Source organism: Danaus plexippus (genome assembly GCF_018135715.1).
Source record: "Danaus plexippus chromosome 16 unlocalized genomic scaffold, MEX_DaPlex mxdp_31, whole genome shotgun sequence".
NCBI lineage: Eukaryota > Metazoa > Arthropoda > Insecta > Lepidoptera > Nymphalidae > Danaus > Danaus plexippus.
Window position 1 is genome coordinate 1,771,321 of NW_026869852.1, and position 27,620 is coordinate 1,798,940.

Below are 27,620 nucleotides of genomic sequence, written 5' to 3' on the forward strand. Positions count from 1 at the left end.
TATTTTACTAAATTTCTAAAAGGCAACAATCGACAATTTACTTTAACCACAAACTAAACTTTAGATTTCCTTTATAAAATACCCGCTTGCAACTGAAGTTACTACAGCAATTGCTGTATTATTTTTTTAATATGATTCTTAAAGTTTCCGTCTAAGATACCTAAGACGATTTTATTACTATGTTAACAATCACATGTATAATTATTAACGTAAATTTTATATCATTTATTATTACAATCTTTGTATTTTTGTTATATATGTATAAAAGCATGTCAAAATCATAAATGTAAATATTTAAATAAGTGACAAATTGAAAAAGTGATAAAATTATATATACTTATTGTTATCGTCCCAATCATATTAAGTTAAAGGTATCTATAATTCGGAGTATAATATTTTAATCAAATTGGAATAAAAGTTTCATGTTAAAATATACATAATGCATAAAAAATATTTAACAAGAAAATGGTTAAAGAATGCGTATTAATACCAGCGAAAGTAACATTAACTTGGGTAATTTGGGACACATAAATCGTTTACAGTGCGATGCGACAGCTCTTGACCTGTTTGTGAGTAATTAGTTACTTGAAGAGGATAAGTTATGATCATCAGAACTACAGACCCTTAAGGGTAAAACTACTTTCCTTTTACTCGAAGGATGTTAGGTTCTGTATTGGAATGTAGGATGTGTTTTAATTACGTCATTAAAATAATTATAACTAATAAAACTCATAGGAAACTGAGGACAAAAAAGGTAAATGGGAGCTAGTAGTATCTGGTTGAAGAAAAAAGTAATATCATACCGTAATAAGAAATAACTTGACTGGGATACTTACAAATTAATTAATTTCACGCTACTTACCCTTAATGCACGTTTATACAAGATGGAAAATCTTGCTAGATATACATCTGTAGTGACCATTAATGTATATATTGAAAAATGCTATACATAATACATAATGTGATAAGGTCTAGATTTTCAAGAATTTTAATAATTTCAATTATTTTATCTTACCATATGTTGAATTTCATCCGCCGTAGGTTAGGAGTAAATGAAGCTCGGTCGAGCTAGAGTCGCTTGCATAAGCCTACCAAGCAGCATTTATTGTTTTTATTACAAATCGATTACACTAACTCAGCTATGGAATATGCCAGTCGTTACAGTCAGTTATTTTTAAATTTTTACACTAAAAAAATAATAATAAAAGTAATTAAATTATAATTTAGTTTAATTTAAAAAAGCACATTATTATTTTTATAAAATTCACGTAATATAGAAAAACTTTTATTTCGACCTTTAACCTAAGCCTACGCAATTGTATCCGACGCTGACAGCAACGGTACCGTACTGTCGGAAATTTTGACATTATATCATAAAGTACATATATTCTCTAAACTTAAAATCGTTCCATTCAAGTATTAAAAAAATAAAAATTACAAGTGGTACTGATCTGTCCTATGTTTATATTTTTAATAAAAATCTAATAAATTATGTATTAAAAAATCTATTGGCCTTGGTCTAAATGCAAGCAAGCAGCCCTTCTGACACGTGCCAGTAGAAGGCAGCTTTGTTACAATGAGTTATTTATCTCCTAGCCTTCGTAATTTTATATGAACCTATAAAGTAAGCCAGATTATTATCGTCCCCTGGCTATATTTTAGTTTTATTAGGGACTGAACTAATTTAAATAAGCACCGGGAATCGTCTTAAGATCTTAATAATATTGTTATTAGTATTTATCAATTTATTGGCTAATTCATTGCACAAGATGATACAAACTTTAACTCTTATTTATTACTCTTATTATTACTCTTTGTTTCAATTTCTCCGTGCTAGAAAATTCTCCGTTAAAATCACAAAGTCTTAGTCATAATTATAAAAAAAAAAAAATTAATGACAAGCTTAAAATAGTAAGAACGTTTAAGTACTCTGCTGATGGTAAATCTTGTTTGAAGTAGTAGTCGAATGTTTTTAAGGGCCTCCTCTTCGTATGGAAAATTAAACTGCTTGAAATTGCCCAAGCTTTTATTTTTGCCAAGAATTTAAAATAAAATGTTTTTTATTACTTTCCTTCTGTCGTTGCGTATTCATAACACACAACATAAACACACGCACACACAGATACACACACACGCCCATCAATATATACATACATATGTGTGTGTCATCAAGTTATATATTGTTGACCTTTCAGTTATAAATTAAATTATTTCTGATTTGAAAATTAATGTTAAAGTAGTGCAAAATTTAACATCAAATACGTATGTCGTTGGTTTCTTACCTTTTATAGTTGCAGTTGCATTCAGCGAATGTGAAGACCGAAGAGTCGAAGTTAGTTGCGAACTCTCAGTGCTAAAGTTAAAACGAAAAAATATAGAAAATGACTGCAATCAATTGTTCAAAGTATCGCTGAACACGGAATGGTTTCACAGATCGCCACTTCCTGAAGTAAGTCATGTTATATTATGTACAGCATAATATATATTCGAAAATTATTATACATTAATTATTATATTATACATTTAATTATATTTGATTTTTAACTACGTTTGGTTTTTATTCGTTTAAAGATAATATGGTGTATAATGATATGTCACATTTTCGTGGGAGTACATTCGAACAGACGTCAGTCATCACATTCATATTACCTGCCATTGATCAAGTTTGCTGAATATATATTAAATATTTGATAAAATAAAAAAATATATAAAATATGTCCAATCCCATATTATATGTTAAATCAGGTTTGTGTGCAGCAAAATTATCGTTCATCTATATGGCAAATAAAGAGATTGTTATTTTATGAAGGTTGAATAATGAGATAAAGAAATTACAGAACAAGTATAGACTGTAGAGTAGAGTAAGTTATTATATAAAGTTTATGAGAGTTATTAGTAACAACTAACTGTAGAGTTTACTAGACCTTATTAATCATAACTAACGATGATCGTGATAAGTTATTATAATATAAAGTATATAAACTTGTAACCGTTTAATGTTGGTTTCAGTTAATTATATTAGAACTCAACAACAATTTGTTCAAAAGATATTCGGTTTTTCTTGTACCTTGCTCCTTTTGTCCTGGCAATTATCCCAGCTTCAGCCAGGGTCTGCCTTCCTGCTCAAACTCCTCCACTTTGCACGGTCTTGGGCATGGTCTATATGCAATACAACTTTTGGAAATTAATATATTTAAACCGGATTTAAACCGGATTTCAACCGGAACATAACTTCACAACTAAGTTGTAACTTTTTAATTTCTTCCATGGTCATGTACAGAGAAATGTAATTGATAAATTTCATTAAGTGGTACATCAATTCAATCACAGGACTGAAGTAATACACAATTTTTTGATTTTCATAAAATATTTACAATTTCCTTTAAATTCTTTATGACGAGAATCACATGAGGATCATTTTTGAAAACTCAATCGAACTTAAAGCGTATCTTGCAGAAACAGGACATTTTTCACATTCTAACTTTTTTGAGAAATGTGCTCATAATAGCTTAACTTAAAACTTTTTATACAGGGTTTCGAACATTCTTCAATACATCACGTCGTATTCGCTTCATAGACGACGACTCCATAGGACATTAATCACAAATTTTGTTTTGAAACACATAAATTTCTGATTTTTTTATAAATTGTAAGTTTTTTCGACGTATGACATTTATCTATCCCACAAGATTACATATTCGTAGTATACTTAATTAAATCTCAACTATGCTTTAGAGTCTGTTGTACTCGATGTTCATAACTTGTCCTCTTCAGATAACTAATTACTCAGGGAGAGGTAGCTGCACGATACCGTGGAGTGCTGTTAGCGATGTATATGAATTCTACATTACTACATCGCTTTTGCTTTGTTTCTAAGTTGCGTAGGAAGGATAAATATATAAGATACATACGTATATATGAACATACTGTTTATACGTTATCGGGTTCAAAAAGCATTCAGAAATAATGATGATATTATAGATGGTCCAGAAATCGAGGATGGGATGTGTACAATCAAATTGGAGGGAGGATGCCGTGTCGGGTCTCATCTTGAGGAAGGATGACATCTCTGGGTGGATGGCTGGGCGTTGTTAGATTGCTGTTAATTGTAGAGTATTAAGATCGCATTTACCGTTTTCGGGTAAGTTCCCCACCTGTCAATCTGGTGAAAACCTTGGTATCTTAGAGTATATGTTTATCAGGTGGGTCAAATAGTTTTTTCATCGCATATATTTTCATAATTTCTAAATAACTGGAGACATAATAAAGGTACTTAAAGATGTTTGTTAAAAAAATCAAATATATAAAATTGTCATGAATTACATTTTACTATTAGTTCATAGTGGAACAAGATTATTTTATTATTTAACTATTTCATAAGAGGTATATAATTTTACTTAAAGCTTTTGATGTAATAAAATAATAATATTTGAAGTTATCTAATCACTGAACTGTGGTATAAATTTAAGATAGTGAATTATATTTTTTTAATAAGATTTTTCTTATGAAATTTACATCTCAGCTGAATGACCTTTTTATCGTTGTTAGAAGAACTTTATTTTATTTAGTACTAGCGACCCGCCCCGGCTTCGCGCGGGTGTTATGCTGATACCAGTGGCGTGCACACCACAGATGCAAATAACCACTGCATATCCTACCCATATAACAACTAAACCTATATTGTTTAATTCTTACTTACATACTTTTATTCATACATTACGAAATACAAATGTTTACAGACATTTAAAATGACATTTGATTTACAATTTGTCAAAAGTGCCATCTATCAATGTAAAAACGAAACATTTTGGATCGGCCGCTGCTAACTGCTAGCGCCGCTATGCAGCTAGAGCGGCGATAGGCACCACTACTCGGTGCTTATTTTCTATAATAAAATAATCTAGGACGATCTAAAATTTGTATTAGAAAATGTTTGCATGTGTGTGTGTGTTCAAAAACCTATGCATGTGTTGTATTCGAGAAGCACTGCACCTTTTCATTATGTCGTTTGTTTTTAAAATGTCGTAGAAAGTCCGTTAATTATCAAATGAAACGGAACTCTCTGATTGGTCGGTAAACTGTTCATATATTTTTTTCGCCATTTTGTTATTATTGAATATTGTCATTTGTGTTTCTACGCGCTAGTGAATAAGTTTTAAGTAGCTAATTAGTAAATAGTGAATTAATTTATTAACGAATTATGGAAAATAATAACTGGTGATGTGTGTTTAACGAAAAGTAACTCATGTCCTTTCTTAAGTCTCAAACTATCCCCTTACCAAATTTCATTTAAATCTATCCTGTAGTTTAAGCGTAAAAGCGATCGGCCCACCTGAATTTTCCCACGGGAATGCGTAATTTTCCCGGGGTAAAAAGTAGCCTATGTCCATTCTCAGGTATCAAAATATCTCCATACCAAAATTTCATGCAAATTGGTCCAGTAGTTTAGGCGTGATTGAGTAACAGACAGACAGACAGAGTTACTTTCGCATTTATAATATTAAATAATTAATTATGGATAAACTTTAATGTTTCCAGTGTGATCATTTAGGGTTACAAATTAAATGTACCGAAAATAATCACATCTCAAATATTTTAATTTGATAAGAACAAATATTAATCGGAGATAAATAAATTATTAAAATTTCATTCATGCGATGACCAGATTAAAACGTGATTAAATGAGGGGAAGTGAAGCTTTAATGTGTGTAATTAAAAGTTTGTGGTTTTCCTTAACGGAGACAAGGTTTTAAGATTTCAAAAAAAATGCGCAACTAAACAATTGTTACAATTTATAAAGAGAAATAACGCACTAAATGACAATAAACGTAATACAATTTATGAAACTACTTTAAAAAGGCGATAAAATATTCTAAAAGATAATGATTTAAATATAACAGTCTTCTACTTAAGCTAAAAAAAAAATAAAATTATCGTTTATTTATATTTTTCCTATTTTTTGCTACATTTCTTATTTATTATTTATGAATGATTTGTGTCATCTTGTGAAATAAATTATCCATATTATTAATAAAACTAATAACAACATTTGTAAGGTCTTAAGACGATTCCCGGTGCTTATTTAAATTAGTTCGGTCCCTAATAAAACTAAAATATAGCCAGGGGACGATAATAATCTGGCTTACTTTATAGGTTCATATAAAATTACGAAGACTAGGAGATAAATAACTCATTGTTACTGCAACGTGTCAGAAGGGTTGCTTGCATTAAATAGATGTATGTGTTGAGTTTAAAATTTGCTATTCGCCTTAACACCATTATTTATGTGCAGCTCTCTGTTTATTTTTAAACGAATTCTTAACAAGCAGTTTACTTGTATCGCAACTTTATATTAACTAACAATATTTTTTATAATTTTTAACTGAACTGAATCTCCGAATATAAATTCACTTGAAATAAAATTGGTTTTATACATACAAATATTTTAAATACAAATTAAGGGTAGATAAATAACAACAATGGTTCTCATCACTCTAAAAATTTTATATTTGTATGGAATGATTTCAAGTAAAGTTTATTGAACAGTAAACCATCACTGATAAATATAACTAAGTTGATATAACGTCAGGTTTGTTGGTTCTGCTGTAACAGTCACCTCGTTGGAAGTAATCACGTAGGATTAGGTATAGCTTACTGGTTGAAATAAAGTTTACGCCTGGATATAAAATATAAGATGTACACGAAGTTATTTGAATTGTAATATACCTTCAAGTACTTATCGTTCATTCCCTATAACCTAGCGTTGCGTTTTTAAAGTACCTATATGATGAACACTACAATTGACTTTTTTTGTAATTCTTATTGTTTGAGGGATAAGTCTAATTACACGTCTTTTTTTAAAGTCAATGAAAACTTAATTGTCAAAATTGAAGCGTAGATGTAAGTGATATTATGAGATACATTTTCAAATAAGAATATTAATAACCAAAATTGTGTTTAGATAAAAAAATGTGGCAAATTAAATAAAAAAATAATAATAATTTAATTTTTATTATATATCAAGTCAGGTTAAACAATATATACATATATTTATTTATTTAATATGGCCTTCATACCTCTTGTTTTTAGTTGTGACAAGTGTTATATGAAAAAAAAAATATTAATACTTTCTCTTCCTGTCTTATTAAGACTATCCGCTTACGGATAATCATAATCCAATAGTTTAAAGGCTATAGTCAAAATAGATATTAATAAAGCTTGGAAAAGTTTAAAATAATAATAAAAAGATTAAGTGAAATAATTTAAATTAATTTAATTGGAATTTAAACGTATAAATGTTATGTTATTGTAGGTTAAATAAATTATTCGGTTCCATTATACAAATTGTGTATTTCGAAAATTATAACGTCTTGTATGAATCTCTGTCTCTTCTCAGTTCAAGCTGGAACTAAATTGCAACACGTTCAAATATTCGGAGCCACGTGTGGAATGGAGACAGACACATGCACTTGTATCCAAAGTACTCTTTGAATTTTTCTGAATTTCAAATACCGTCAAGAAAAGTTTTGTTTTGAATAGTTGATTTACCATATTTTTAGAATAATGATTTCGTATTTACTTATTATAACTTGTTGATGAAAAATTGTTACGCTTATGTAAATAAAAATATATTATTTATGTTTTATTATAATAAAACATAAACAAAAAATTATATTATATTATAAGTATTATAATACTAAAAATATTATAAAGAAGTAAAAATATATTTCTATAATTGCAATTTTAAACCTATCTTTATAAGATTTTTTCCCTGCATTCTGATTCAATCGTGTTTAATGTAAATTTTGCTTGATTATATATCCTTTAAAATTATCAAGCACATAGAACAATGTTTCAAATTTTACAATGGTTATTTCATGGGATTTAATTTGGAAATCAAACAAACACAACGACTAACAAATAACGTAACTACTATTTAATTTAAAGCAATCAGTGTACAAAAAAGTATTGAAAACAATAAATTCAAACTGTTAAAATACTTCTAACGTCATAAAGTTGCGGTCATAGCATATAAAAATCAAAAGTCTTGTTTATGATTGATTTGTTCTAAAATTATAATGAATATATATGATATGGGATAGCGATTTTTATCTTATTTCCTTTTATATAAAAGTTAATATACAATCTTACTAGTTCTGATAAAGATAGGACATTATGTAGTCCATGCCAACAAAGTTTTCAGAATTACCGAGTTCTTGTCTCTTAACAATTAAAATGTATAGCTTTGAAAAAAACAAAATCAATTCACATGGGACGCGGTTCATTCGCTATAAAAGGAACATAAAATTTATGTAAAATATAATATATAATTAACTCAGTTACTGGACAAAACATTAGAAAAAAAAAATCCTTGTGCTGAAAAATCCTAATCCAGATATACTTTTGTCTAATGGACGTAAAAAAGGGAACTGAAGCTACTGATAGATGTGTTATCAGTTGTCATAGAAGTTTTTAAATTTAATTTACAATATAACGACATAATTAAAGGATCGTGTCAACTGGAGATTCACTGGCAAAATTACAACTCAGAACTTGTGATAACTGCAGTGTATGTAATGTATGTAATGAACGTTGAACTATGTACAAAGGTTGTGTTGATTCTCGTAATCCTCTTCAGGTAAGTAATTACTCACCCAGCAATCGTGACAGGCCGCCAAAATCTAATCGAGTCTATGTCGTCTTATGGAATTTTAGATTTAACAGCACAACAATATTAAAAGAATTCCACTTTATTACTATGAAAGTAATGCCAATTTTTCAATTCCCGATTAAAAATTCAAGCAATCATATTCTTTATAGTGGAAGTTACTAATTCTACCTTATACTTAGGTAACACTGAAAATGTTTAGAAAATGGAAAACGGCTTAATATATAAAGTTGCTAATACTTTTATTGTTTTTACAAGTATCTCCGTTCCTCTCTGCACATCGTCGCATTCAAAGGAATGACTGAGAAAAGCAGTGGGCCCATTCACACTTTCACCTCATCTTCGGGCCCGTAAAGCGGTTACCTCGAATTTTATCTTTAGTTTTCGGGAATAAATGAACGACGCAGGGCACCAGATATACTGGGCGCAGGTAAAATATTCAACAGTCCGTGTTGTGGAGTGAGCAAAAGCATTTTCGTGGTTGAGGAGGATCCTACTTTGAGGGTGCTGCCGTCGAAATTTTTCCAAGATAACAAGCAAACCGCGATTGACATACCAGTCTACAGTCACTGTCCTCCCATCCTCTAGCACAACTGTCACGAAAGGACTTTTTCGACTAATGAATGAGGTAATCATCTGTTTTCCTTGACTTCTTCCTTTCTTTACCTTAGTTGGCTGATCCTCGAAAAGAAACACCCACTGAGCTGAGTGTCAGTTTCGGGTTCGTAGCCATATATTTCGTAGCTTTCATCAGCTGTGACGATGTCAATTATATAGCATTTAAGGCATCGCCGTTGAATTTATCTAATATTTGGAGATACCAGTCCATGTAAAGGTCTTCAATTAAAGTATGGGGAATCCATCTGGTACAAAGCTTCCTGACGCCTAAATGCTCGTGTTATATTTTTTGAACTTGACTCAATCTCTTCTCTCCCTCTATCATGCGTCTATTTCAGAAGAAAAACTAATCGTAGCCTATCTTAGATTTGTTGTAGAGTAACCAAAAAGTTTTCATTAGCAATGTCTCTAACTGGCCAGTTTTAAACATTTCAGTGTTTTCCACGTATTAAGAGCGCATATCAAGTTTTTTCTAAATTGTTAAAAGATCACTCTAAGTTTTGAAAAATAATTGAATTAAATAATACCTAATTTTGTCAATTTGATATTATATAAACTAAACAAGCTATCGTATATTATGACGAAATTTTTTGCTTGTAAGATCTTTTCTAAAGATTTTAAAATGCAAATGCAATTAATAAGTACCAAAACATTTATTTATTTAATAAGAAAACAGTACAAATTGTATTTCTTTCTTAAAAATTCCAATGAAACGACAAAGTACAGAAACAAATAGTGTTTTAGATATTGACTTAAACTTCTCTAAAATGTACACAAATGAAAGTGCTACAATTGTAAAAGTTTGAAAACACACTAAGTAGTATTACACACACTATATATACATAATTGTAATATTTAATAAAGGTATGCACCTTTTACCTATTTGTTCTGTAAATGTTTATGCTAATAATGGATTTGTTTAAAATCGGACAGAAATCATGTACACTACGCTTCTGTGTGTATATTTACACATTTGTTTTTGCTGCTAAGGAATATATAAATGTAGTATATTCTCCCCGATGTGGTGAACTATGTATTATGTGACCACTGTCGGTATGGCTTGAGGTGATAATACAATCTAGATCTAAATTAGATTTTTTTTTGTATTCTAATATTGTCTTGCTAGAAATCGATTTTTCTTGTTTTCTATCTCATTTTTTTTGTGTTTAATTGTCTTCAGGTATTTTATATCAAAATAACGTTAACAAAAGTTAAAAATACCTTTCGTCCACGTACACTTACGGAGAATACGTTTTCAAGTTGATTGGAAACCATTCTAAGACGACAGCAATAAGTTTGTTGTTCTTCGAGTTATATTTAAAAAATTACCTTTGTAAATTTTAAACTTATTTGACTATTGTGTAATACTTAAATATTAATCAAATAAGTTTTAATAATTTATTTTCTACCCTCTGGTGATGCTATGGACACAAATATGGACGAAATAGTTTGAGTCGATGCTTACCAATCGCCCAGCGGAAATTGGAGACGACAAGCTTATCGGAATACTTGAATGAGGTTTCTGAGGTGGCTTTACTCCAATACACTGAATCGCAGCCGCTCTTTTTAGGAGACTTTAATGTCCACCATCACGACTGACTGTTTCCAAAGCAATGATCGGAACGGAAAAACTGTGTGCCTTTTTCCCCTTGTGCTTAATTCTTTCGGATTGTATAAGAAGCTACAACCTATTATATATGTTTTGTCCGTCACAGAATAAGCAACGTCTGGGGGTTCTAGGCTCTTGTTCTAAAATGAAAAGGTTCCTTATTCGAAATGCTATGTCATTTTGACAACTTACATACATTATGATATCTAATATTTTTGCGAGTATTCATTTAAATAAAACTAAGATTTTCAGATATACCACTCGTTTTTTATAATTTTAAAACTACATAATCACTATGTAGTATAACTACATAATTTTCAACAGTTTTGGGTATCTCTTTGGCCACCTGACTTTAGCTAATATAACGTGCATAAAAAGGTTTTTCTTTTGTTTCAAACACATTAATTTCATAGTTAATACAATAAGTATTATATTATATTTTTCACAAAATGAAGTTGATAAAGAAGAAAAAAAATAAGCAACCCATTTATTTAAAGCGTCAAAACTTTTCTTTTTTCTTAACGCTCTGAAAGGGAAAAAAGGTAAAAGGTTGAGTTAACCTAACCTTTTTGCAGTTAAATGTCAATTCCAATTATCTGTTAGATAAGCGGTAAATACGGTTTTTGATATCCAAATTAAAAAAAATATTTCTTCATATTTATGAGATAACACAGATAACACACATATTAATTTTAATTCTTTATTAATTAGTAATTTGGGTTACTTGTTAAAATATCAAAACTTAGAAATGCCACGTTAGGAAATCTCGGAAAATAAGTTTCGGAATAAAACTAAAGATAACAATAATAACAATTGAAATTGAATAATAGATTATAATAAATTTAATAATAGATTTAGGACTAGATATGGCTGTACTCGTATGTCACAGAATGACCTATATACACCTATGTTTAAGAATACATTTTATTGTATTATATATATTTTTATATTATCTTAAAATCAATTCTGTTAAAGCAAATAACAACAACTAAGTCAATGAGATGGCAAAAAGTATCTATAACATTCTTTGGAATGTATATAACGAGATTAAATTGAATTTTATCCAGGCGTCCTTTGTAGATGCAAAGCCTTTTAAGAAAAAATCCTTGTGGCACATCATTTAATTTTAAACAGGAAACTCTTTCTTCTCTTAGATGAGCTTATCAAAAGTTGAAGAAATATATTTAAATTTAGGAGTCTTGCGAGGGAACAAAAGCAACTAATTAATTTGTTGATGATGTTTGATGCAATTAAATATTGTTTATAAAATTACAAACTACACGATATATATATTAGGATTCTGCTATTAAGGCAATAGACGCATTGTGTCCCGTTCAGAAACGTCTCTTTCACTAATCGAATTCGTATCCGCTCCCCCAAAACTATTTGTATCAAAAACAAACATTAGTTCCGTGCCCCCAACGAGTGATTCAGCCAACCAATTGGAGCCTCAATATTTATCATTTTCTATATAGTCTTCAGATAAAATAAATTTGAAATGCTTTAAATATATGTACAGAGAAAATATTGATGATGATGAGATGATTTGTCAAATAGTAAATCATGCAAAAATATGCATAATGAAATGAATTATTTCACTAGTTAGTTTATTTACGATTATATATTTTTAAAAGTTTTATACGATTTAAATTTTTATTTATGTATTAAGAATTTGTTACCTACTTTTATATAATTAATTTAAGCGCAAATTTTAACTATGAACATAAAAAAAGGAACTAATAAGATAAGGTAAATCAGTCCAACTAGTCTTATTATGATGTACTATTAAAATATTAATTAAAAATTAAATAATAAGAACATGTACATAATATTTTTTTAACATCTATTTAATACTTTTAATATTTCATAAATGTATGATACTTACTGAAATATGGAATTGCAACTTTAAATTGTTGCTTTTTATCAAAATAATAATAGCATATATAAATATCCTTTTAAAAGATATATTAATTCCAGCAAAACATTGCAAGTTGCACCAACGTGTATATAGCGTATTAAGGTCCACATCAGGTAGACGATTTGACAATTCTTAGGTACGCCATATTCTATAGAAAATGATAAAAGTAAAAGGATAATAACACGTCTTTGGTCTGTTCCAGACAAACGTTTGTTATATTAAATATATATAGATGACACCTTCACAATCTTACCTAGAAATAGAACACCTTTCTTAATCACCTCAATCATATTTATACGAAGATTCAGTTCGCTGTAAAATAGGTGGCAAATAGTTCTTTCGCTTTTATTTTCATATTTTTTATTAGGAGTCCTGTCTACAATTTGCGACGTACTGTTTATAAGAAGGCACACATACAGATAGAGATATTAGTGAAAAATCTCATAACTACAGTTAGTTAGCATTGAAAAACCTTTGTTGGCAATGCTGAACATCTTACGTTCAAAAACTCCCTTGCTTCGCCACTATCGCAACAACCCACCCATCTAAAGCCATCCAAAATTGAGCGACAACCTGCAATAATACCAAATGTAGTGGTAGTTATTGCCAGAACAGGCAACATCTTAATTTATTTTTAAATACAATTCAAGTTAAAGAAATCGAGTCAGATGATCTTTTTAAATTTATAATCTGTTTGAGTTTTATTTGACTTTCCAATGGTCTGGGTAATATATTGTTTATAGACACATATTTTTAAAGAATAAAACCTTGTTCGTTCGTTCGTCGCCATAGCAAATAATCTTAAATCATTGTTGTACTCCAATAGTCCACTTTTCTATTTTTTAATAATGAATTCTATAGTTCTTAAATTTCAGACTTATATTTTTATGAGAATAAAATAAATGTAAGAAATCTTACAAAACAAAAATAAAGGATATATCACAACTCTAACGTCCATTTGAAACTTGTTTTTGCTATACCGATGACATCGCTAATATTTATCACAACTAGAATCACTGCTAAACTAATTAACAAATTCTCGTTTACTTCAATGTACTGTTTGATTTATGTCGCACACTCAACTCAAGCAACATATTAAAAGATTAAATAAAATCCGCAATAACCAAAATTTTTTGTTTAAAAAAAACTCATCTTAATTATTGTTTAAAAAATGATTATCTTAACTTATCTCAACGTGTCTTAACGTGGGGGAGGCGCCACTTGAGCCATAGTTAAGATCAGCTGCTTTAATATAAAGTGTTTAAAAATAAATAAAATACTTCTTTGATAGTGTGATCGGTTCAAGTGCTTATAAACGAAGTATAGAAAATCATTTATTAAAGAAAGACTAATCAGAGTGCTTAAACTACAATAAAAGAGTCTAAATAAACTTTGTGTGTCTTTGGTGTTTTTTTAAGAAAACGTTTGTGAAGTGATATCAGAAACAACCAGGTAGCAAGTATTAATTTTCCTAAGGTGCACAAGTATCCATCAAAAAAATCTGAACGCCAAATTATAACCTCAAAATATATGACTTGCAAATTCAATACATAGGTCAATATCACACAGAGATACCCACCTAGCGCCACCTATAAAAAAAAATAATCAAGGTAAACTTCGTTATACGATACTAGAGCGGATCCAGTAAGAGGTCGTAGTTGAAGAATTGTAAGTAAGCAGTATAAGGGTATATCAAGAGAGGGCGCAACACACTGAACGGAAGTAGTACAACGGTCGACCACTAGATGGTTTTACTAGTACCAAAACAAAACCAATAAATCGTTAATCATGGAAGACATTCTACTTGCAATTAAAATAGACAAAAGGACCTTGATGATCAAAAATTTGAAATAAGTAAAAGTACAGAATAGGTTACACAGAATATCAAAAAATATTATTGATGAAAAATTTTCCAAGCTACAAGACCAACATGACACATTGAAGGAGAAAGTATAAAATCAAGAGAAAAAATATACTATGTGGAAAAACAGGCAAGACAACGAAACCTAGCATTTTTGGTATTGATGAAAATGAGTCATCATACGACAACCTACGAAAAGATATCGTTAGCTTTATTAAAAACTATTTTCCCACCAAACTAGAACTCAGAGATATTCAAGAGATACGAAGACTTGGGAAGAAAGGAGACAGACCTGGCCCAATAATTGTTACTTTTTCTACAATCGGATTAAAAAAAAAATTTTTGAAGCAAAAAGTCTACACAATACTACATAAAAGAAGACTACCCTATAGAAGTCTTACAAAAACGAAAAGAAATACAAGAACAGATAAAAATAGATAAAAGAAAAAGGTAACAATGTCAGAATAAAGTACGAAAGATTAGTTATAGTGAAAAATAATAACAATAGGCTACTTCAAATATCTCCAGAAAACACACCAACTTCAGCATCCCAGTCAAAAAACAGCACTATCACGCAAACCAACGCTACAAAGGTCGGACTCCTTATCTGAAGGGGCCGTAAAACTAAGTATGCTTAACTTCTTGGTAAACAAAAATATAAGCAACACAACAAAAGAGCAAGACAACGATAACAACAAAGGAAGCAACATATAGCAATTAATCCCCCCCTCTCGCACGAATACTATAAACAAGCAACAGAACAGAATCACTAAAAACATCTTCCAACCCGTTTAAATGAAACTAGTATTTTTTTTAAATCTTAGATCTCATTATCTTCCAACCCGGCTGGTCACCGTGGAATACTCTGACCAAAATGCTCCAAACGCAACCACACAGAAGGACTACTCGACCCAATTAAAAATAAAAAATCAAATGTCTACCTGTCAAAGAGGACTATAACGTAGCATGTTAAAAATAAAGAAACAAGACAAAATACGCCACACAAAAATAAGGGCAATAACTAAAGCAATAAATGAAATAATTTACGCATTAAAACTAAAGTGAAAATAGGCTTGCCATATCGGAAGGCTTAAAGACCAGAGATGGTCCAAAAAAGCAAATTTTACCCCCTGGTAAAAGGAACAGAGGAAGACCACTGACAAACCGGAACGACGAGATCATAAAGACAGCCGGCCTAAACTGGAAACAAACTGCACAGAACAGAGACAATGGTCAGCTTTGGAGGAGGCCTTTACCCAAGAAAGGGATTCCTACAAATATGCTAAGTTAATAATTAGATATAGTATAAGGATTAATAAAAAATAAACTAAATAGAAATACAGTTCAAAGATATAAAAGAAAAATGTATATTATTTTTTAAAATAAACAAATATTGTTAAACAGGCTGTACAAGTTAGTAAATTTAAAAAGAAAAATGATGTAAAACTAATTAGTAGGAAATGAAAGGCTTTTTTTATTTTTATTTATTATATAAAAAATTTTAATTTTGTTCATTATTTCTTCCGTTCATTTTAGCATTATTTAAAAACATTATTGATTATTAAGAATAATATTAAAAATATATACATTGCAAGTATTATTACAAAAAGACAGCAACCTGATCAAATAAAGGTTAGATGACTGATGATGATGATCTTGCATATCAGATCTTGTATTGTATTTACGTAAATATTTGTTGTTTATATATATATATATATATATATATATATAACATTGAATTATAAAAACAATAATTAAATAATATTCGATAAAAAATCTACTAGCTTAGATGGTTGTAATTTCGAATTAATAGCGGTGGCACGAATTTGAGGATCCTTAATACCACGCAACGCGACTGCAACTAACAATTGGTTACTTAAACCTCTGACTATCTTAAACCGCAATAAAGCCCTTAGAATGTACTCCGCATAAGTTGGATAATCATCACTATTAGTACACATGACTTCAAATAAAATGTTAGCTACGTCTATGTGTTTCGGGCATAACGATATTAGTTATTCTTTGAAATTAGACCAGGATCTATCGCCGCTGGGCCATCAGGGGCTATAAGCGCTAAAAATTCTACATCGTCCTACTTATTACGCAATCGCGCCTGTTCCACTTCGTCACACCACGATAACACGTCATGCACATGAGGGTCAAAATTAGAGACATAGTACTGGTTTGGTCTCACCGTGGTTAAGGAGGTTATCGCTTCTAAAAGCTTCTCAGCAACCTCTGTTGTGGCCGCCGTAGAACCCGGAGACAGTAGGGGTCTCTCGGGAGGTGCAGGTACCTCGCACAGATCGCGCCGCACGTCCCCGGTTTCAGAGCTCGTCTCCAGTGTTGAAGCACGCAGCGACATTGGCCCGTGCTCCACAAATGTCGATTGTTGCTCCAATGACGTCAGGCGGTTCAGGATTGTTTCCAACTGTTGGCTTATAACGTTTGAATGAGGAAGGCTTTCAGCCCTACGACGTTGTTGTCCTCAATTCGGTTTTGCCGACATATTTATTCTTTTAAGTGGGTATGTATTTTTTTTTATCAGCCAGGAGGGTAGATTACGCCTTCGAATCCCACTTCTGATTTTAACGAACGAATAATTTTCTTAACAAAATAATCGTTTTATGACTTTATATCACTTTAAACATTGATTTAGTAATTTAACACTTTTCAACTTATACTGTTTTACAAAGTTTCGTTGCAGCTTGTAATCCAACTAATGACAACTTATATAATGTGCTAGGAGAAACCGGTGGTGGGGGATGGGGTAGCTTTAGTTCTTCATATATATATATAGTGAATTTTGTATATATATTTTGAAAGACACTGGACAGATTAAAACATGTCTTGTTATAAACTGTACAAACCTACAATATAACACGGGAAACTTAAATCGTTCTTAGAAAAGTAGGACAACATCTTATGACGTTTTAGCTGAGGAGAATAAATAAAGGCGTATAACACAAAAAACACATCGTGCCTTCGATGACTTATATATAAATCACACTGGAGTTGTAACATTCATTGAGAGTAAAAGTCATTAGATGTATGATGATGTTTTTATTAAGTTCTCTATAACTTTATGAAATATTTGATATTTTACAAAGTACTTTCATCTTAGTTTAGTGATATATATTGTAATGAAAACTAAATGCATTTTGAGAGAGAATACTACATGCGGGATTTGATCCACACTAAGTTAAACGCTCAAAGTATTTTCGATAGAAAATACTATTAAGGTTTACAAAAATAAGTTAATTAACGTTGAAATGTCTTTCATTAGATTGACAAGTCCAACAAAAAGTTGTAACATGATGATGTTAAAATGTATAAGACCTTATATTATAAACATAGTGACTAATACAATCTGGTTTTCAAATGCTTTCGAACACATAAATAATCATTCCTAAAATGATATTTCTATACTTTTACTTTTTCATATAATGCTTTGTTTTTTTGATTCCATACAAACGAATACACACACACGCGCGCGCACACACACACACACACACACACACACACACATATACGAAAAGGGAATAGAATCCCTGGGAAAACATTCAAATAAATGGTTTATTATTTATTATATAATTAATCATTCAATATTATTCCATTCCAGTATTTCTGCACAATATATATAGTACAGTTTGCATATTGCTATTTTTGTTTTACAAAATATATTTTCATACATGTTACAAACATTATTCTATTTCCATGACATTTAAGGGATGTCTGCTATCGTGTGTATTGTCAGCGGTACACACTTTCTTTCTGTATTTTATAATAAATAAATAAAACATGAAAATAATAGTTATCATACTTTGGATAGTCAAGAATATACCTAAAATATATAAGAGGTATGTACTATCAGAATCTTTAACATTGTTTTCATACGATTGTTCAGTGTATGGGTGTGTTGATAGCTGTGTTTGCTTGTCGTTGTTGTAAGACCACATCTTCATAGCTTCGAAGTTTTCGTTTGAAAAATTCTTGGTCCAGTTAGATAATTCGTTATTGAACTGTATTAAAATCTTCCCAATAGCTTCTGTTATGTTAATATTTGAATTGACCAGGACTGTTCTTAGCGAGTCTTGTCTATTTAGCAATTCTCGTAGATAATATGATAATGATCTTTCGGAGTTATTATGTTCTGTTATTATTTCATTTTTATAATTCGATATATGAGTCAAAATATCTTTAAGACTCTGTGATATAGACGTCGTTTCGTTCAAATTTTTACTGAATATGTCTTGCAGTAGGCTGACGGTCACTTTCAAGTCGGTCAGTTTGTCGGTCACCTCGTTTCCAGCATTATTTGTTTGGTCTTTTGTTGATGTAGAATATGTAATACAGGGGATTCCATCAATATTTTCTGAATGAAAATCCAATTGGCCAACCGTGACAACCAGGTTTTCATACTGTGTTATATTTAACCTTGTGAGCTGTTCACATGCCAAAGGATTTTGTCCAACGTATAAAGTTCTTAGGCTTGTTTCAGCGAACTCTTTGAAATCGATTTTAACGATACCGTTATTTTCAAGGTATAAAATTGATATATGGGGCAAGCCACGTAAAAGCTTCGGATTAAATTCCCTAATTGCATTGCTAGACAAATTAAGGAAACGAAGATTTTTAAGGCCATCGAGTGAGCCAAATTGCAAAGCTCGCAAATCGTTATCGTTAAGGTAAAGCGTGTTGATCATATCAGCGAGAAGAAATGTTCCCGGTTGTATAAAAGATATTCTATTTCGACTCAATTCAAGTGAATTAAGAAGCGGCATTCTTTTAAAGGACTCTTTAGTGAGTGATGTTATTAAATTAGATTGTAATAATATTTTTTGTAAATTATCAATATTATAAACAAATAGAGAATCTATATCGGAAATATTACATTCTGAAAGGATTAAAGTTGTTATAGAGACGTTGTTAGCTTGACTGAAGTTGAAAGGGCGTTTAATATTCGCTAAGGATACTTCTGAGATATGCAAGTTATTAAAAACCTCTCCCGGTATTTCCATATCTATATTGAAATTGAGGTCGACAAAATTTAAATGACCCATGGCACGAAAAGCGAGGGAATGGATGTGAGAAATGTTATTATGAGATAAATTTATTTTTTCTAGAGAAGTCATATTAGAAAGTGTTGTTTCAGTTATATTTTTCAAACGATTGTGATTTAAATATAATTGTGTTAATCGCGACAACTTAATAGTACTCACAGTAAAATTTTCTAATTCATTATAGGACACATCGAGAATTTTAATCCAACTCGTTCCATCAAAAGCTCCGAATTCGATTGTTTTTAGCTGGCTTCGAGAAATGTTTAATATTTCCAAGGAAACTAAACCTTCAAATAGTAAATTATTGATGGACATAATTCTTGTTTGAGACATGTCTAACTTATTGAGGATCTCCAAACCTTTGAACACATTTGGTGCTAAGAAATGAAATTCGTTATTATTAAGAAGAAGTGTTTCCAAGTTTTTGAGTCCTTCAAAATAGTTCTCTTGTAATTCCTGGAGAGCATTTTCAGAGAGGTCTAAAGTTACTAATGATTCTAGGTCCCTAAATACGATGTTATGAACTTTTTTAATTTTATTTTGTTTCAAATACAACTCTTCCAACATCTTTAAATCTCTACTATCAAAATCTATTTCAACTAAATCATTATTGGATAGATCCAACTTGGACAATGCGGTCAAATTTTTGAAACACGACTTTGACATGATTTCTATGCTATTTCTGCTTAAATTCAAACAAGTCAATTCGCCTCCCACATTACTGAATGCTTCATCACCAATAGTCGTTATCTTTCCGCCAGACAAATCTATACTGTCGACATGAACTCCAAGAAACGTATTAGAATTTATAGTTCCAACGATGCAATTACCTGTTATGGATAATTCTGTTATATTAGTTCCATCAAAAGCACCATCCTGTATATTTTCTATGTAATTGTTCGAAAAGTAAACTGTGTGCAGATTGATATTACTTTGAAACAGATGTGCTTGAACAGTCTTGATTTGATTATTTGACAAATCTATTTCCTGTAATTTTTGTAGCCCTCTAAAACTATTTTCTTGTATTGTTCTTAACTGATTCGAGCTGAGATTCAAGTGTTCCAAGTTTATTAAATTCTTCACGCTTTCTTCACTTAACGACGTCAGTTCGTTGTGATCCAGTTCCAGTTTTTTCAAATTTATGAACCTTACAAAATTTAAGCCCATATTTTTTATTTCATTGTAAGAGAGCAACAGTGTTTCGATGCTTCTCATACCTTCAAACGTGAGCAACTCGATTTTCTTTATCGAATTATGAGACAGATCGAGATAAAGTAGTCGGGGGAATTTTAAAAAACAATTATCTGGTATTGTCTCCAGTTGATTATAACTCAAGTCAACAGTATGAATCCCGCCGCTCGCTTCTATTTGAAAGTCGACGCTTTCGATAGTTGAAATTAAATTTCTAGACATATTGAGTGTAGTCAGAGAAGACATGAAGACTAATTTGGCGAGGTTAAGTTTTTCAACCATATTGTTAACGATAATGAGTTCCTCTAACATACTCAGTTTGTAGATGTCTGGTGACACTGAAACTAAGTTTCCTTCGATTATACTCAAAGTCTTTACATTACTGGTCCTTATACTATTAAGTGCATATAGTGGATCCTCGGATGTATTTATATCTGCTCCTTGTAACGTAATGTATAACTCGTAATTAGTATCAAGAGTATAACTGTTGTCATAGTTATTTCGGTAGTAATAATTGTAGTTGATCTCTTGCCTTCGTATGCACGTCCATGAATCTAGATTACTTGAGGGGTTAGTCAAAGTAATGGAACAGTTCAGTGCAGCACGGCACTTTTCTAATTTAGGCAAAGGTATGAAATGGCATTCTCCACAAATACATGGCAAAGCAGCAAGCAGTATTATCATAAAGTGCAGAAACATCATAACTGAAACCAAATAGAAATCGCCCTTGAAATTTAAAGTATAATAATCTTATATGTAACAATAATATATAATTATGTAGTAATCTTATGTGTAACAATTTCCTTTTACTTTTAAAAATGTTATTTCTTGCCAATCATTTATTTAAGTTTTAAATTTATAAATACATACCAATATATTATGTGTAGCACTTTCTTATTGAATAAAATATACAATGCACGAAACTTAAGCACTTTAACATTTATTGAAATACATTGTTCACTGAGGGAAGTGTGACGATTACTGGCAGATAGACGTAGCTGACCATGTAATTGTGGCAACAAATTTATCATTAAAGTGGAAGCACAGAAACAGCAATGACTAAAATAAAGTGCGATAAAAATTATCGGGCTCTGCTGTTATAACTGAATATATAGTTTAATTTTGAGCCTCTATATTTTTTGTACAATTTAGGAATATAATTTTTTTTGGAAGTAAGAAGTTAAGACTATGAAAAATTTAATATACCATTGTACAAAACCTAGTTCAGTTTCTTGTGTGAATTAGCTAATGCAACAACAACCTTGCGGCCTTTGAGCAATGTTGCCTTCACGTACGATTTATATATTTCGGTAATTCTACAGAGTTTAAGTAATAGCATCGTAGAATTTAGTTTACTTAGTTTAGTTGCCGATTAGGACTATCCTAAATAGGAACTTAAGTATTACTATTTATAGTATTAACACCAGCAGTTTAAAATCAGCAGTAGTTTTATCAAAACGCCAGTGAAATATTGTTATTTTTTGTTTCGGTATGACAGAATAGAAGTATTGAGCAGACAAAAAGAGATTTGGTCTCATAATACTTCTATTTGATTGCTACAATTAATAGACCTCTGGTAAATGCGAACTCAGACCATTTATTTTAAGACAGAACTCTCTGACTGTGCTACAGTGTCACTTCATTGCGTTCTTTGAATGTCACTGCTGTGGTTTTAATGTATGATACCCAAGTAAGAAAAGACAAATCCTCGACGACAAAGATGTTTAATAACAATCTAACTAAGTACGTCGGTACGGAATTGCAAGAGACTTCTAGCGCCTATATAACGACTTTTATATTGAACATAAGTGCAATAAAATGTTGATCGCAATGTTTGCGTCCAATCCTCTTAAATTATAAAAAGTTTAGTGCCATCAAACAAAACTTTTTGTCGAAGTGTTTATGTCTCTTGTTGTATATCGACACACTCAAACAGACCAACCAACTCCTCAGGGAGTGTTAGTAACGAAACACCAGATTAAGATACCGGCATTCCGACTTCGTTATAGTTAAAGACTGTTTTATGGCCCCGTCCCTTAAATTTTTATAGACCGTCAACCACTTGGCGGTCACGAAAACTTTGAATGTGTTTTGACATGTTCAATATCAATATAACTGAAAAGTACTGAAACGTTAATACAATTCTTAGTTTCAGTGGTTCAAACATAGCCCTTAAATAAAATAGTAAAGTTTTGAACATGACATATAAGATCTCACTGTCTATATCAAGGTATCAAATAATTTTTATAGAAAGAAATTAAATAAGACTTTAAATTTAAAGTTTTCCAGGTTTTATTATTGTTGAAAAAAAAATATGAGTAATTTTAAAAACTAGTAAAAAATTGAAAAATCATAATTTATTTGTCAAAAACAACACGAAATTGGAAACAATGAGTTAATACGGTTATGTTATATTGAGCCAGCTTGTCTTTGAATTATTTTTACTTCATTCACAACATTTCACTGTCTAATGCATAAAAAAATCAATTCTATAATTTCTTTCACAACTCCTTTGCATTAATATTAAGTTTGCTCTGGCAACACTAACGGGTAATTCCCCAACATTTATTAATGAGCCGATAACATGATGGCCTTATCGTATGTCCACACTGCATTTGTTGCCTTTGTTTTTAAAAATTTAAAACTAATTCGAGACTGAGGTTATTAATTACAATGCAGGAAATCACTTCGCGTATTGGAAATTGTTTTTATTAAAAAAAAGTAACAAATATTTTTCAAACTTCAATAAGAATAATTTGACTTTTTCTTAAGCTAATAATTTGCAGCAAACTTTTACAAATATGCATAAACTCATTTTTACATACAGCTTCATTTAACATGTATTATATTAATTTTCTCGTCTTTTGAACACAATTACTTTTCTATATTTATACATTAATGTTAAAATTATATCAATATTTAATTATTTAGGTAGATTACTTTTGCTTCATCCAACTGTCTTAATTAGGTTTTGATTTACAATAGTAATTAATATTTTTTTGAAGGAGTTCCTCGTTTTTATGGAGTAGTTTGTTTGATTTATATTAAAATTACCTTTTAGTATACTAAAATTTGATGTGAGTATGTGAATGTGGTAGTGTGCGTGTGCATGTGCGTGTGTGTCTGCTTGCCTGCGGCCGTGAACAGTCCCAATATTAATTTGGGTATAGAAAATTTTAACGATTGGAATATATCTTAAATGTTAATATTTTTATACATACGTTGCGTAACAATACACATATGGCAATAAATAATTTAATTTATTCCGCGACTTCTGAAAATTGCGAGTTGAAATGAGAAATTCCGTAAAAAGCAAAAATTTTCAACTAGTTTATCTTGTATGTGTTCGAGTACAGTTAGATATAAATATTTACATGTATTTAACTCGTATTATAAACGCTCTCTTTGCACGCGCATAATGTTTCCATTGATATTAAAAATTACAAGTAATAATTGTAGCAGGCTTAGTATAGCATTTGTTGGCACGACATAAAAGTTTCCTTACATTCTAGGAGACGCTCAATCATAGAACGCCAATAAGCAAGATCTCCTTGTTTAAGTTTGTTAAAGGTGCGCTCTTTGAGTCTTAAAGTTTTAACAACTTTAACTGCTCTTTGCTAGAACATTTTACATTTTCTTTTCCAAAATATATGTTAAAGTCATTATAATATTATAGTTTCTTATCACTTGAGGCTTAGTAACATCAAATTTGTTTTTTAAGAAAACTATAAAGTGTTAATTATCTTTCATATTATGTGACTTGTCGTTGCTATAAATAGGATAGTTACAAATAGATTTGGTCAGTTGAACAGTTAATATAAAATTAATACAATACTATTAGAATTTTACAAAACGAAACTTAAACATTCGTTAAACATTCGACTGGGTGAAGCGATTTCAATGATTTTTTTTTTTATTTGAAAGCATGTTCTTCCCGTTTGGTTCCATTTCATTTTGGTTCAAGTTTGACAATGGAACCGTGAGAAAACCATATAAGTCGATAATGAATGCGACAAATCCACTAATAACTTTAAAGCCAACCCATTTCGATTCATTTATTTTAAGAGTATACTTCCCAGATAGTCCCATGATGGTTACAATAAGACCTGATCATCCTGGGAAAATCCTGGGAAAAATCAAAAAGTGTGTTATCATATATAATACACATTAAGCAATGACAACTTTAGGTGTATTATGTGTGAGCTTCTTATTATTGACCGACTCCGAAACAGGAGTAGGAAATCGATTCTTTTAATATAAACGCGCATTTCACAAAGTCTATTTCACGTTTTTCGCATGAGTATTGAAGACGTCGTGCTTCATTACTATATTTGTTATGCTTTAGACGCCCATTTTTGGCATTGTCAGACTCCTGAACTTCACTTTTTCTTATACGAGATGCACGGAAAGAAGGTCTCCTTAACTTGAAACGGCTACTTCATCCTACCTACCTATTTTATAATTACACTAATAAATTGTAAATATCTGCACAAAAATCGACTAAACATCTAATGTAGATTACGAACACTATTTTTATTTGATTTCCAATGATCTAATTTAATACCTAACTAAATATATACAACTTCTTAACATCTGATCACCTTTTGAAGTCGGTGCCTTGGGTTAATAGATTTATGGGTAATATTTCTTAGTTTATAGAATAATGACTAATTATTACGTATTAAGAATTTATTATTGGATAGGTAAAGTTTTAGTTTCCATATTGTTTTTTAGGAGTCGGTACTTTTTACTTCAACATTATTTTATTATAAGTTTGCGTAGCAGAGACAAAGCAATTTATACACCGCTAGTTTTATTAATGATCTTAATAATGTGAAAGCTAGTGAGCTCACACATTAGTCTAATTATTTCTTTATAATAATATATAGCTTCTTGAAGTGAAACTTCTAATGCAAAATCCAAAAAGGTTGCGTTAAACTTTCAACGTTCCCGGGGAGAGGGAACAAGAAGAGACAAAGCTAGAGAAAGGGTTGTACTCGAACACATACGCGATCTATTGTGGGACGTAAGAAATGTTAATAAAGTTTGTGTTAAAGAAGCAATATAAGTTCCCTAAAAATCTATTTCTATCCCTTCATTCATCATCATCCCTATTTTTTGCGGAAGGACTCCACGAGCTATTGGTTCTTAACTAGTCATTTTAATAGTAGTATGTGTAAGAATGAATGAAGACGTCAAACTTTTTGGTAGATACGAAGAGATAGTGAGTAGACCTCAATCTAAATGCGTTGTAACTGAGACATGTGATGCAACACTTTAAATGTAAAAGCTTTTAAAATCTGTAGTATAGTAAGTTAGAGGTTTTTTAATAACCGTATCTACTATATAAATTATTTATTTTTGTAGTGTCAAAAAACGTGAGAGTAGTTGTCATACATAATAAAACAACGACTGTATTATTCTCCCATGTTGGTTTACGTTCTTAAACGTAGTCCATTTTTGAATGCTCTAAATGGAACGAAGAACCAAAAATTTAAAAGCGTCTCTCGAACAACTATTCTGCAGTCTTACTTTACTTTTAAAGTAATGATCTCTTCTCAATTTTAACAAGGCATTTTCAGTAACAATTTTGATTATTTACATTTCATGTAAGAGCCATTACGCCTTATACGCGAACCAGAACAGATATTTGGCGCAGAGCCAGCGTTGTAAATATGGAATGAATACTTACTTACAATTTCGTGTGGCGGCTGGAACAAAAGCTCTGAGTTTGAAGGCATTACAAAACAACAACCTGCGGCACTGATGTAACTTGGATTCGAGAGACAAATATTAGAAAGGAAAAGAGACGGTTGAGACATTTTAAAACTTAAGCATTCAAAACAAGGAGTAAATATTAAAAAAAATACTCTTTATTTCACACAAAACTCTTTTATTCTCCTTATTCATATGGATCGGCTATCAAAAGATGAACAATTATTAAAATGAAAAATAAGGTAAGATACAGAATTAATCTACACTTTTGAACTTTCCGTAGTCCCAATGATAAATTTGAATACTACCTATTTCAGCTAAAATGATTTTAATAATTTTATAAATTTTTCCAAAGAGAAATCTACATTACTTTTTTACCAGAGAAAATACTTCTTTCCATGTAAGATACATTGAGCTAAATCTTGTACGATTTATCTAATGAAGCTGTTTAAGATTCATAGTGAAGTCGAGCTATAATTAACTCTGTATTTATTTAGTGAAATACGTTCGTTAAAGTTCCATTGTTAATTTAGTGTTTTTGTTTTGTTCGTATTTATAACGGTCTTTTGTGTAATTCGGTTAGCTGACGGAGCCTTTGTTTGTGCGTAATAGTCTATGTTGATCGCTGAATAATTTCCTTTAGAGGAATTTACAGCAGCTGTTTTGTATTTGATACTTCAGTTTGCCGCAAGTCCTTCACATCATCTTTATAACATTAATATTTAGCTTTGTGCATTATCCTGAGTTGTTGTTATTTTATTACTCTAGTATCGACAAAATTGTAACACATGTTAAATACAAAGGGAACGTCATAAAATATAAACAAAGAAATGGATACATAGAATGAATAAGTTTAGTATACATCTCTTACTGGCCCTAAGGAGGAGCTCTCCATGATCTACGTAGTGTAGCCACGTTGAAGGTTAATGACAATCAGAGAAGGCCGAGAGAGATTTTTATCGTCATCCTGATTAATT

General features: G+C 30.7%; 1 protein-coding gene across 1 annotated transcript; it reads right to left on the reverse strand.

Annotated features, from left to right (window-relative positions):
* Positions 1-18,337: 18,337 nt before the first annotated feature.
* Positions 18,338-21,992, reverse strand: LOC116771711 (chaoptin-like). The gene is made up of 2 exons (XM_032663638.2): positions 21,799-21,992; positions 18,338-21,632 (listed from the first exon to the last, which is right to left on the reverse strand). Exon 2 carries the CDS (start codon positions 21,628-21,630, stop codon positions 18,379-18,381), a length of 3,252 nt encoding a protein of 1,083 aa, XP_032519529.2. The 5' UTR covers positions 21,631-21,632; positions 21,799-21,992; the 3' UTR covers positions 18,338-18,378.
* Positions 21,993-27,620: the final 5,628 nt, after the last annotated feature.

Excerpts from the sequence above, each read along its gene's own strand:
- LOC116771711 (XM_032663638.2), bottom strand. The coding sequence starts at position 21,630 with ATGATGTTTCTGCACTTTATGATAATACTGCTTGCTGCTTTGCCATGT.